The sequence below is a fragment of the Plasmodium relictum genome, assembly GCF_900005765.1.
Source record: "Plasmodium relictum strain SGS1 genome assembly, chromosome: 4".
Lineage (NCBI taxonomy): Eukaryota > Apicomplexa > Aconoidasida > Haemosporida > Plasmodiidae > Plasmodium > Plasmodium relictum.
In genome coordinates, this window is record NC_041682.1 from 426,920 (window position 1) to 442,119 (window position 15,200).

A 15,200-nucleotide genomic window follows, 5' to 3' on the forward strand; every position below is an offset into this window, starting at 1 on the left:
AATAATATAAATAAATTAAATTAAATTGAATAATAATTAAATAATAAATAATATAATGAATTAAATAATATAATAAATAAATTAAATCAAATAACAATTAAATAATAAATAATATAATAAATAATTAATTGATAAATAATATAAATAAATTAAATTAAATTGAATAATAATTAAATAATAAATAATATAATGAATTAAATAATATAATAAATAATTAATTGATAAATAATATAAATAAATTAAATTAAATAATATAATAAATAAATTAAATTAAATTGAATAATAATTAAATAATAAATAATATAATAAATTAAATTAAATAGCAATTAAATAATGAATAATATAATAAATAAATAAATTAATTAATTAAATTAAATTAAATGATATAATATAATGAATAAATAATTAAAATTAAATAATAATAACATAATAAGTTAAATTAAATAGCAATTAAATAATGAATAATATAATTAATAAATAAATAAATTATTTAATTAATTAATTTAATTAAAATTAAAATAATAAATAAAATAAAATAAATAAATAATAAATTATTTAATTAGTTAATTTAATTAAAATAAAATAATAAATAATATAATAAATAAAATAAAACGATAAATAAATAAAATTAAACTAAATAATAAATAAATAACTTGAAAATTGAAATAAAACATTCATAAAAAATAATATATCATAATTCAAATAATTTAGTCAAGTATAAATAAATAATATTTATTTTAAATTTAATGTATAAAATAAACAAAAAAATAATAAAAATTAAATAATATATATTAGAATATATTAATTAATATAAAATAAGTTAATAAATATATTTTATATTAAGTTAATTATAATTATTCAAATTCATTAAATTAGTTTTAAAAAGTATACAAAATTATTATATTGTTTTTATTCCATTAAAAAATTAATAAAAATATAAATAATATACATCATTAATAATAGTTAATTAAATTCAATACTACAATTTTTATAAATATAAAATAAAAATATAATAAAAATATATATGTATATAATTAATTAAACTAAAAATGTATACTATATTATATTAAATTAAATTAAACTAATTTAATAAAATTTAATTAATCATTATATTATTTTATTTATTTTTATTATTAAATGAGTTTATATATCTAAAATTATAAAAAATTAAATTATTATTTAATATAATCAATATATTTAATTTAATTTTATTTATTATTATTTTTTTTTTTTTTAATTTAAATTATATACATATTATTATTATTTATTAATTATTCATTTCTTTAGTTATTTTGTTTTAATTAAATTACTATTTTAATTAATATTATTTATTTGTTTTTTTAATTAAACTCATTTATATATTTATGCGTTAGTTTTTTAATTTAAAAAAATAATATTTACATATTCATTATTAATTTATATGTTACTCATTTATGTAAATTATATTTATTTATTTATTTTATTATTTATATATATTATTTATTTGTTTTAATAATTTATATATTTGTATTATTTTTTTTTTTTATTTATTTATTTTTATTTATTATTTAAATAACTAATTTATTTAAATGTATCTTATATTTTTATAATATATATTAAATGCATATATTACATATATATATATATGTTTAATTTATAATTTTTTTTTTTTTTAGATTATATTATTATAATTATTATACTTCATTTATAACATATTTATAATTTTTTCTAAGATTATTTAATTTTTTAATTTAAAATAATTTAGAATTTTTATATTCTATTCATTAATCGTTTTTTTTTTTTTTAAATTACACATATTAAATTTTAATTTTAAAATAGTATTTATTTTATATATGTATTTAAAACTTTTTGCATAATATACTTGAAATCATTTATTGATTTCTTTATAAAAATTATACCTGAATGTTCACCTAATTTAACTATTAAATTTTAATTATATGGCATTTTATAATTTCTTATTCTTTTTTGGATTATGTAAACCAGCAGATTAAACAATTTTGTAGTATATTTATACTTTTCTTTATTTAATATTTAAAAAAAATACCATAAACCTTTTTATTTGTTGATTTATATGAATATGTAAAAATATATTTTTTTTAAAGGCATTATTTAATTAAAATTTTTTTATTTTAATATATTTATGAGACAATAAATGAATTAATATTTTATTTATTTGTTTCGCTTTATTAAGAATAAGACCACGTGAAAATTATATTTTCTTCAAAAAAAATATTTTTTTAATCTATCTAATCCTTTAAGGAAATTTTAATTTTTGTAATTTGTATTTAGGAACCTTAATTTTTTACTTTAAAAAGTATATATTCTTTTTCTTTTTCTATATAAAATTTTGTAATTTTTTCTTAGACATAAATACCTTTTATAGTAATTTCCTTGTAGATATGAAGGATATTATATATACTCATACATCTATTTAATATACTATTTTCTTTTAATCACTAATCTTTCAAAATAGAATAAAAAATTAACTGAGATGCATATAAGCAAATTAAAATCATGTTTTTAATTATATTTTTTAATTCCATTTTTTAAAATACAAATTATCTATTTATAGCTTAAAATATTAAAAACTAAATATGAAAATTTTTTATAATATTATATGATTTACTTAAAATTTCTGAAAACTTCATTTTCCAATAAAATTCTACAAATATAAACACAAAATTTTAATCATCAAATTTATTTTTTTATTTTAGGCTATGTTTACATTCCTTCCTAATACGATATGTATTGTTCATTAATAAAAATATAAGATTAATACTACTAGTATATTATTCAATAATTACAGTATGCATCCCTTTTCTAATTATTTTTACATATATAATTCTTAATATTTATAGGATTATAATAATTTCAATAACCAAAGATAAATAAAATATATATAATATTTCTATTTAAAAGGAAAAATACTTCCATTTTATCAAAAATATGGCGGAAATTAACTAATTTTTCTTTTTCTTCCCTCTAAGCCTATTTAAACTTTATTTTATTGGTGAAATTACTAATTAAAAATTTATAAAATACATATTCGTGATTTTATGAAGTTATGATTTACCTTTTATTACATTATCTTTCCCATTAAATTAATATTAAATCACTATAAATTTTTATATTTCATAATATTTATCCTTGTGGAGTTTAAGGTTAGAAATGCCTAAATAGAGATGTAATATATAAATTAACAATACTTTGATTTTAACTCAACATTGTATTCTGTATGCTACGTAACTTAATTGTCACCTTAAAAGTTTATTCATTTTTTTATTAAAATAAATATGCTGCTTGTAATTTTTTTGGATACACCATTTTTTAATAAGACAAAATACTATTAAATAGCAAAAAGGATTATATATAATTTATAAGAGAGTTGGAATTCCTAGTTATTAGATCTTAATATAGTTCATTAAATGAACACAATTTACATAGAAATATATGAGAGATTTCTAGGTATAAAAATTTAAACTTTTAAAAATACAAAATATCAAAATAAATGTTTTAATTTTTTAACTATATATATTTTACATTTTTTATTTTATTTCTTCTTTTAATATGATGAGAATTCTAATTTTATTTTTTTATTAATATCTATATTATGAATCATGAATATTTTGCCTTTTCAGGTTTTCTTTTGATAAATATGAAATTTATAAAAAAGATAAACATAGTAATTTCTGAGATTCCGAACATAACAAATATATAATTCATATTCTCCGAATACACAAAAAAAAGTTTGAATAATAAATCATAAATTTCACATAATTATTTTCTTATAAAAAGGAAAAAGTTTCAAGGAAATTATTATTCCCAATGCATTATTCACAACCTCTTATTCTTTTTTTTTTTGTAAATAAAGCATTTAGATAATCTCTAAAAAGGCTTTAATTTTTAAGCATATTTTTTTTATAAATAATGGTTATTTACACAAAATCACCATGTATCATATGGCGTATATATTCAACAATATATAAAATATTTTAGTAATTAAAAATAATTATGTTAAAAATTTTATTTCTTATTAATCTATTGGATACACAAATTAGATAGATTATTAACTCTGTATCCTTTTGAAATTACCCTTGTTTAAAAAAATTATTTTAATATCTCATAAATATACTTATTCTTAAAGTGTTATGAGACTAAAAGTTTCAAAGATCTTTTATTTTTATAATTATTGAAATAAAATATTATATTTTAATAAAATAGGAATATGTAAGAATAATAATCTATATATATTTTGAGCTATAAAATTTTATCTTAAAGTAGAATTTACCAATTTTCATATTGAAAATTAACATAAATTATAGTATTCTTTTTTAAAGTTTTACAATCACTGTTTTTTACACAATACCTTTTTTATAATTTTTTTTATACAAAAGTTATGATAAATTTATGAATTTACTTTAAGACATTTTTACCAAAAATATTCATATTAAAACTTTCTATTTTAATTAGAATGCTATTGTTACACATTCTAAGTTTTATCTATGTAAAGATTTGTATCGGTAACCAATTTGTTACATATCTTATATATTAATATATTCTTATATATCATTCACTTTTATCGATTATTTAAACTATACTTAAATTTTGTAGAATAAGACAAAATTTTATAACTTATTTTGAAATGTTAAAACATAAATACCTTTTATTTTAAGAAAACATTTTATTAAAATTTAAATGTTTTAACACTTTAAAATTTGATGAATACCATTTTTTTATTTTTATCAGTTCAAGATGAAGCAAACTTTTTCACATAAGTTTATATGCTATTAATGCTACATTCTTATGAATGTGGATGTACATATGGTGATAAAAATGACTCATTTGATATATATATTTTTTTTACAAAAAACCATTATTCTATTTACAATATTTTACATTTAAATTTGATTAAATAAATTACTTCAATTAAACAAAAAATTAAAAAGAAACGCGAAATTTTTAATATTCAAATACTAATATATTATATTATAAATATATAATGCTATGATTAAAATATCTCTGCAGAATTTTTCTATAATAAAATGCATCAAGTAATATATATTATATTTTGGTAATATAGGAGAAAACATAATTTTTTATATTTTAAAACAATGTATATACTTTTAATCATCACAACAATTAAAATTTTACCAATTTAAGTGGAAATAATATTTTATTTCTAACGAAAAAAATCGTCATGTTGCTACATAATAAGTTAAACAATACATTAAAATTTCTTATAGTATCTCTCATATTTTGAATGATATTCCATAAATTATGTTGAGAAAACTCATGTTATTTCATTAAATTTTATATAACACTTTAAATAATAGTTAATATATAAACATAATTTATAAAATTTTTATAAATTTGTAACATGAATAAATCATAAATTTCTAGGATATTATTTATGACTCTATCAGGTAAAGTGAAAATAATAGTTATTTTATTTTCTTCAAAATAAAGTAGAATTTCTGTTTTATAACTTTTTAATATATAAGATAAAAAAATTAGAGATACATTATTTACTATGAGAATTATTGTCCAAAAGAATAATTAAAATATCCCTATTCTGAATTTCTCTTGTAATTGATACGATATGATTTTTTTGTTGAAATCTATAACAGAACTAAACTACATTTCATAAAATTTTGAATTTTATATAGAGTAAAAAAAAATTTAAGTATATGCTTTCCTTTTAAAAATTTTAAATATTATTATATAGAAAAGTAAATTTTATATGCTTTAAATTGTTGGTAAATTTAAACAAAACTTGCAAGAATTTTTATATTATTAAAGTTAAAATATGCGCATAAATAATTTAAAAATTTGTTTTAAAACTTTTTTATTATCATTTTTTAGAAGAAAAAAAAAAAAAAAGGTAGAAAATTGCGTCTACTATGAACTATAGAATTATTTTTTTTCTCTTTTATTCTATTAATTATAAGGACTATTTAAAATTGTATGTAATTCCTTTTGTTTATATTTTTTAACTAAAATCAATAAATTTTTACTATAGAATGCAAATGAATGAAATTGCTCTTTTATTGTATCACTGTTGTCTAAATCCAATAGTAAAATTTTACTTTTTTATATATATAAAATACTGAGAATATTCGTAAATAGGATGTATAAATCAGATGAAGTGGACTAAAAATTATAGATAAAAAGATCTACAGTTAAAAAATAATTAGGATTAAAAGAACTGTACAATTAATATTTTTTTCTTTTTTATTAAAAATAATTAATGGTTTAATTCTAGTAAAAAATAGCTTTTGTAAAAGAGAGTAACGTTAAAAATATAGAATACAATATTTGAAATTAAATAAAGTTATATTAGTATATTTTCGTAAATATAATTCTCATATATATATTTTTTGATATTACGTATTTATATATATAAATAATTAAATATATTAATACAGTAAAAACATATATGTTTTAAAGTTATATCGGTAGTGCACTTTTAAAAAAAATTATAAAGTAATTTTTGTATCATTTTGTTAGAATAAAAAACATCACTTGTTCTTTCCTTGAAGAATTTCATAAGATAGATGATTATAAATGCATATCTTATGACATTTTTTTTTAAAAAAAGAAGATATTATTTTAAAATAAAAACAAGACATTTGTTTTTATCTTTACTATATATAAGGAAAGTACATTAATAATATTAGGAGTTTTAATTTAAGAAAAAAATGATTATATTTTAAATATTATAAATAAAAATGCACTAAGTATATATGAAAATTATTTTTGTGTATAATTAATGAATTTATATTTATTTTAGCATATGCATTTTTATTTTTCTAATAGAATTTTTTATGTAAATTTTTGTTTAAAAAAAAAAAGAAAAATATATAAGTGAAAAATACATAAGTTTTTAAGTTTATATTACAAAATTCTGTAAATTTTTATTTTCCTTATATTAATCCTTATCTAAAATCATTTTTATTGTTTTCACTTGTAACTTTTTATATTAACTTTTATGAATTAATTTAAAATTATTTACATCTTTCAATATGATTAACTTAGAACTACAAGTTCGTATGATACTAATAACGAACAATTAACTTTAGCAATATTTGTTTTTTATATTATGCTTTTGAATTAAATGAATTCATTCTGTTTTATGTAATTTTGTTATTTTATATGAATTTTTATTTTTTTTTATAATCACCCTTTGTCATTAAAAAACAATAACATGAACAGCTTTACTTTTATAAAACATTTTTAAAATATATAATTGTTCTTTTGTTTAGTTCCTTATATTCTATGATTATCAATAATAAATATAATTCGCTAAGAAGAAATTTTGGTCTTGAATTTTAAGTTAAATATTTGGGATTATTTACATCAGAAAAAATCCTAATGGGAATCTCGTTTATTTCATAAGATTTAAGTTATTGTCTTTTTATAAAGTTAAAAATCGTTAAATTTAATATATAAATTATGTTAAGAAGAATATTCAAGAGGCATGAAGGGAAAATGTAATATATAAGAGAAACATTAAAGAAAAGGATGAAAAATATTTTAGTTCATTATGATATATAAGAAAATACATATACAATTTAAAATATTTCTGCAGAATATACAATTTTCTGATGAAATAAAAGAGATTATAACACTATACATTTATTACTATGAAAATTTCTCCTAAAAAAGAGTAATTAAATTTATATTATGATTTTCTTATTTCTTTTAGGGCTAATTTTACAAGTAAAAAGAAAATATACATATTTTTTTTTTCTACTTTAAATAAAAAATAAATTTTCCAAAATAAATGTGATACATCGTAAAATATACAATTCTTTAGATTAAACTAAAGCTAGAAAAGAAAATTAATGAGTTTTGTATATTTTGTCATAATGTCATATATATACAGGTTTATAAGTAGAAAGGGATTAAACATATTTATTGAAGTAGAATATTATATAAATAAGAATTTCTATAATTTAATATACAATATGATTTTTTTTTTATTTGTATAAACTTCTAGGTTTAAAAAAAAAAAAACTCAAAAAGATGGAGAATAAGTTATGCTTAAAAGAATGGGAAAATAAAAATAAAAATAAAATTTTTTTAGGAAAATAAATGTATATATTATTTGTAATAAAAAAAGGTATAATTTGAGGAAATTCTAATTAAAAAAATAGTTTTTTTAGACATATGCATCCAAAACTCATTTCTTTATATAATGATACTTTTATAATTCATATTCCAGGGTAAAATTTTTATATAACTAATATGTATGTGCATTATATAAAATATTAACTAATCTTTTACTTGTGAGATGACTAAATAAAAAAGAATGTCTTTCACATAATTTAAGAATTATCTAAAATTAAAATATTTTTTAAAAGGTTGCTAGACAAGAAAATATATGTTGAATTCAAGGTATAAAAGTGTGGTAAAAAAAACTAAAAATTTCGTAAAAAATATTTTATAATTTTTTTTTGAAATTTTTTTTAATATATAACCTTTTAGTGATATATTAAAAAAATAAGAATACTTATCAGTTTAGAAATTAAATTTACCATTTAATTGAATGAGATACAAAATTTTTTTATTATATTTCGCATTAAAGAGTTTTATATATTTAAGAACAGCTTCTTATTTTTTAGTTTTTTTTTCTTCAATTAAATATAAAATGAATATACTATTAAAAAATATTTATTGATTATTTCATAAAATTTTGCTGTTAAGAAACATAAAAATAGTTCATTTACTATTTAAATAACATTAAAATTTTACCTATAAATTTAAAGTAAAATTTAAGGATTTATACTGTACAAAAAATATTGTAAAAGATTAAATTCATACATTAATTAATTTTTATAATTTCGAAATTCATTTCTTTTTTTAAACCAACAGAACAAATGTGATAATATTTTATAAAATATATTTCTAACTATTTTTAAAGCATATTCTTTTCTTTGTTACAAAAGGATCAAAGAGCAAAATAGAGAGATTTTTAAATAAATTAAAAAGATATATATAATGACATTTCTAATTATTTATGAGATTGTAAAATATTAATGATACAGAACTTTTCGATAATCTACTAATGTATAATAGAAATAGAAGGAATTAAAAATAAAATTATTTATAGTATTGTCAAAGTAATAACAGTTCTAATAAATTCTATTTTTCATATGTTATTAACAAACACTAATAAATTGTTGAAATTCGACATGTTAGAATAAAAGAAATATATTTGTTTTATGATTTCTTTTGTCTCTTTGAAGGTATTATGAATTTAATTAACATGCTAATATTAAAATTGATAAATTATTTTGTAAAGAGATTATTATAATGTAACTGACACATGCTACTTTCAACCCTACAGAAAAAAATAAAATGGTACAATATATTGCTTTAAATGCTATTAAAAAAAAATAATATTTTTTATTATAATATTTATAAAAATTGAAAATTTGAAGATGTATAATATAAATGTGTATGAATTTAATGGGAAAATATTCAATTTTTTATTTTAATTAATGTTATTTTTTCTTGTATTTTAGATAGTTCAATTTAAATAAGGATTTTATCTAACTTCAAAACTGCAAATTTAAGGAAAATTTTTTATTTGTTTGTACTTCTTAATATAGTGAATATATTTATTGACATGTTTTTCGGAGAAACTACAAATATTTTTTATCTTTTTAAAGTTCTTTTTGTTAAGTTATAAATTTCATATTTTATATTATATTATAAGAATTTTTTTTTTTTAAATAATTTAAAAAAAATTTAATTTTTGAACTAAAAGGAATAAAATGTAATGTACTTTAGTTTTTTAAATTAAAAAAAAATAATATTAAAATCTTAAATTTGTGTTTTGTAAAATAATATTTGATGTTAAAATAAGAAAAGAAAAACTATCATAAATATAACTATTTCTTTTTTAAAAATCTTTTATTTATTTCAAAGTTACGAATAATGAATAATATGTCGAAACTTTGCAGAATGTTAAGTTAAGGATCTTTGTTTTTATTTACCAGTTGAGCATATACGATATAAAATACATAAAAAAAACAAAAAAAAAAATAAATTTTTTTTTGAAATTTTATTGAAGTTTGAAGAATTTTTAAGAAAACTTTTATAAAGGTGAAAAAATAAAGTTAAAATTAAAATACATTTTACTTTATGTAGTATTCAAGAAGATTTTTTTTATCTAAGATTTTATTCAGTATAAATTTGTTTATTTTATTTTATTTTTTTTTTTTCTTTATTTTATTTCTATTTTTTTTTTTTAACTTTTTTTTTTATTTTTTACAATTTTGTATTGTTTTATTTTTTTTAATTTTTATATTTATTTTTGCTATATTTTCCTTTTTTTTTATTTTCATCTTTATTTTATTTTTATATTTTTAGCTAAATATTTTTCTTTTTCAATTTTTTTTTTATATAATAAAATATATAAATATTTTTTTAAAATGAAAAGTGAAAAAAATGAAAAAATAATTGACTATTTGTCATGCCCTTTAGATGATGTAGTTGATCGTGAAAAAAAAAGTGGAAAAAATAGTTTTTTAAAACCTAGTAATACAAAAAAAAGTGAATTTAATACAAATTACATGAAAAAAAAAGATTCAATACAGGGTTCAAATTTCAGAGCAAGAAAATTGAGATATGTAAATAGGAAAACAGGAAATTACAAAAAATATTTTTATAATAATAGATTAAGTAACAAGAAATTTAATAAATATAAAAGAAGTTTTTATAGTGGAAGAGATTATTATAAAAGTAGAAATAATAATTACAGTTCTCATTATGCTTTTGATAATTATAAAAGTCCGTTTAATAAAAAGTTTGTGAATAACAGAAATAAAACATCTAGTAGTATATATAGGGGAAATTTGACAAAAAATAAAACAAGAAAAATATTTAAAAAATCTCAACCAGCTAGAACTGTAATTAGTAAAAGGCTAAATAGTTATAAAACAGTTCAAGTTCCCGCAAAAAAATTTAATAATTTAAATATATCTCTATATCGTAAAAATAGATCATTTACCTTAAGTAACAAGCGTCCTAAAACTGTTCCAGTAAATAAAAATAAAGTAATTAGAAAAGGAACAAAAAAAATTACAAAGAACACAAATAGTAGAAAAAATTCGAATGGATCAAAATTTAAATCACTAAATAAGTATTTTTTGTCTAAAATTAAAATTGTTACTTCTTTAAATAAGATACCATCCCCCTTAAAGGAACAAAAAGATACTGAAGTTAATCTTCCTGAATCATTAAATAATGCCAATTTGAGAAAAGCAGATTAAGTAGAGAATTATAAAAAAAAAGAAAAAGAAAAAGAAAAAGAAAAAGAAAGAAAGAAAGAAAGAAAGAAAGAAAGAAAGAAAGAAAGAATAATGAAAAAATAAAAAAGATGTAAATAAAGGGTTATTTTAATTAATTATTTTTATATTATGAAGAGTACTGTTTGTAATTTTTATTTTTTGTGAAATATAAAAAAGTAAAAAAAAATAAAAAAAAAACAAAAAAAGAAATAAATAAAATAAAAATAAAAAAAATAATATATATATATATATATACATATATATAGTAAAAAAAACAAAAAAAATTAAAAAGTTTTAAAGACTATATCCCAGTATCATTGGCATTTTCTTGAAATACTAATGAACTAAAAATAAATTTCTTTTGTTATTTTTAATATTAATTTTAATATATATATATATATATATATATATATATATATATATATATATATATTTAGAGAAAATTAAGGAAATTTTATTATAAGATTATTATTTCAAAAATGAAATCATGATTTTTATTTTATGTTTCAATTAAATATGTGCTTTTCAAAAATTTGAAGTAGAAATAGGCGGTGTGCAAATACATTTACAATTTTCTTATTTTGATAAAAAGGGAAAAATAATAATTGTATATTATAGTTAAAAGTTTTTTCTTTAAAAATTACAAATTTCCAAAAGAACGTTTGAATATTACATGGAAGAAATAGAAAAAAAAAAATTAAAATATAATATTTTTTAGCATTTATGATACACATATTATTTATTATTTTCAATATTTAAAATATGGGTTACTACTTTAAAAAGATAAAAACAATACACTGTTCAAAAGAAAAATTTAAAAGAAAAAGTTTAAGAATCTTTGATAGAATTAGTAGCACACCTTATATTATATGTATGCACTTTTATTTTTATATTTTTTTGTTATTAAATACTCTTTAGCTGAAGAAAATATATATAATTATTATAATTTTTTTTTTTTAATCATTATTGTTTAAAATATATACATAAATAACAAAAGAATGAAATGCTTATTTCTTCACTTAAATAAGTATGCATATATAATATATAACCATGAGGCAAAAATGTGACTATTTTGCATTTAGAAGAAAAAAAAAGCGTATACATAATGATATTTTACCTAATTTTTTAAGTATAACAATTATAAACAAAGAACAATAAGACAAAATAAATTAGTGAATAATTAAGGAACATATACATGATTTTTTATTCTTTCAATAATATTATTTTTTGTTTCATATTTTGGTAAACTGTAATATTCTAGATAAAAAAGTGAATATATAGTTTTGTATTCTTTATAAATTCATTAAATATACCATTTCTTATTTCAATAATTTTTTATATCACTTGTTCAAATCCTTTTTCTTTTGAGATAAGTTGTCCTTTTAAACTAGAAGTAATTTATAGTTATAATCGTTCTACTATAAAATATTCTGAATTATAAAGGCATATATACATTTAGATAAGTAATTTTTTTTTTTCATTAAAAATTACATTTTCAATAGCCATTCTAATTTTATTCATATTGATATTTTCAATCATGTAAGGATTAAATTCGTCCGATTCTATATATTTTAATATATTTGTTATTAAATCAATACATAATTTGTCTCTTTTTACTAAGTTTTGGTTAACAGAAACATTTTTTGTACTACTTTTTTTAGAACTATCATTGAAGTATATATTTGAGTTAATAGATTTTCTCATAAAGTTTGATATATTATTTTTAATGTGATAATTAAAGCTCATTTTATGTTTCATATAATTACAGTCTAAATATTTTATATCATTAAGAAATGGATACTGTTTTAATAAAAAACCAGCAGGAGTTTTCTTTTTTTTATTTACAGGAGGTGGAATGTAAGGTATTAAAAGAATTATTACTGGAGTGGAATGACGAAAAAAAACTCCCATTGCAATCTTTTTCTTTTTTATGAGTGAAGATAACAAGGAATTAAATATTTTTACATTTCTTTTATCTTTTTGTTTAAAATAATCTTCTTCTGTTAAATCCTTATTCTTTTTTAATTTATATTTATTTTGATAATAGTTGCTTTGAGGAAAAATAAAATAATTAGAACTTAAATTATTTTCAATTTGCAAAAATTCAGAATTTAAAAAGTGAGTTATTTTAATAAAATTTGCGTTATTATATGATAGTGTTTTTTTTTCATCATCCTTTATAATTACTTTAAAATCCTCTATATTAATATATTTTGAATTTTCCTTTTTTAGAATTTCAGAGGAACTATCAATATAAAGTGCTTTGGGAGTTAACTTAGAGTTTTCCTTATGAAGAGTTACTATATTTTTAATGTATTCTTCTTTACTAGATAAAAGATAAATATTTATATGAACGTTTAACCCATTTACTACATTCAAAATATTTGAAGTGTAATTTTTAGAAAGGGACATAATTCTCATTAAGCAATTTTTTAATTTATATAATATAATTTTTTTCTTTATATAATTTTGAAACACGCTTTCTGCAATAACTTCCTCTAAAATTCTTATGTTTTTCTTTTTTTCTTTCTTTAAACGTATATAAAAAAACTCTCCTACTTTTTCAATTGACTCTAGCCTTTTTTTTAAAATATTTATATTTAAATGCTGAGGCATAACTGTTTGTGTATAATAAATAATTTTATTTACATAAATTACATTTTTATTAGTTGAATTATAAATAATTATTCTATTTAATAATAATAATACATCTTCGAATGAACATAATGTGCTTTGAAATTTTCTGTTTTTGATTTTTTCTTCCATATCAAACATATTAATACTCCTTAATTTTGATATATCTATTAAATATTTAATCAAATTAACACTTAAATATTGGAGATCAAAAAGAAAACATAATTTATAAAAAACAAAATTTTCATCTACTTTATAGCTTTTATATAAAATTATACATATTTTTATATTTTCATTTTTAAATGCCTTAAATTTTAATTCTTCAATTATACTTTGAAATATTATATACCAACTTGTATGTATTTCAGAATTGCTATTAGTGGACAAAAACATATTTTCTTCATATTCAATTAAAAATATGATTTGTTCTAAATATTTCAATTTTTTTGTTTCTGTATCAATTATATTTGAGTAACTACTAAAATCGTTTATCTCTTCAGATGAGGGATCACTTTCAATAAAAAATACGTTTTTTTCACATTTTGAATTATTTTTTTGGGTTGAGTTATTTACCGCAACAGAATTATAAAAATACATTTTTATTGAAAGAAAAAAAATTTTACATGTGACTAAAATGTGTAAAGTTTTATTATGTATAAATATATATATGTGTTTGTATATATATATTTAAAATAGAAGGGAAAAAATGAACAAAAATGAATTGGATTCAAGTCATTTAATGAAAACAAAAAAAAATTAAGGTGAAAAAAAAGTTTCATAAATTATATGAGAAAAATTTATCATGGTTAAATTTATCAGATGTTTTGTTCGGAATATTTTTCAACAGTACAATCAAATTAAAATATACTTTTTCCATATTTATTTATTCTTAACATTAAATAAAAAAATAAAAAATAAAAAAAAAGAATATTTATTAAATATTCATATGAAAAATATACAAGTATTTTTTTTTTTTACACAAGTGTAATATATACTTTATTTAAATTTAGAATTTCATCGTCTAAAAATCTTAAAAACAAATATATATGTGTATTTGATTAGATAATCTCTAATATACATATTAATTTTTAAAATTAAAAAATAAACTAATTTTTTTCACATATTTATATTTTAAAAATGAGAAGAATATGGCTAAAGTTAATTTAGTTCTTGTTTCGTAAAAAAAAAAAAAAAATAAAATAAAACAAAATAATATGAATTGTAAACAATAAATAGAATAAAAAAAAAAAAAAAAAAATATATTTTGAA

The 15,200-nt window shown here is 16.0% G+C and overlaps 2 protein-coding genes across 2 annotated transcripts; one reads left to right on the top strand and one right to left on the bottom strand.

Moving 5' to 3' along the window:
• Nucleotides 1-10,439: 10,439 nt before the first annotated feature.
• PRELSG_0411700 (conserved Plasmodium protein, unknown function) lies at nucleotides 10,440-11,279 on the top strand (the record flags this gene model as incomplete). The annotated part of the gene is made up of 1 exon (XM_028680262.1): nucleotides 10,440-11,279. The coding sequence occupies one exon, from the start codon at nucleotides 10,440-10,442 to the stop codon at nucleotides 11,277-11,279; it is 840 nt and encodes a 279-aa protein (XP_028531776.1).
• A 1,473-nt stretch (nucleotides 11,280-12,752) lies between these two features.
• On the bottom strand, nucleotides 12,753-14,528 carry PRELSG_0411800 (hypothetical protein; the record flags this gene model as incomplete). Its single annotated transcript, XM_028680263.1, has 1 exon — nucleotides 12,753-14,528. One exon carries the CDS (start codon nucleotides 14,526-14,528, stop codon nucleotides 12,753-12,755), a length of 1,776 nt encoding a protein of 591 aa, XP_028531777.1.
• Between the last annotated feature and the right edge of the window lie 672 nt (nucleotides 14,529-15,200).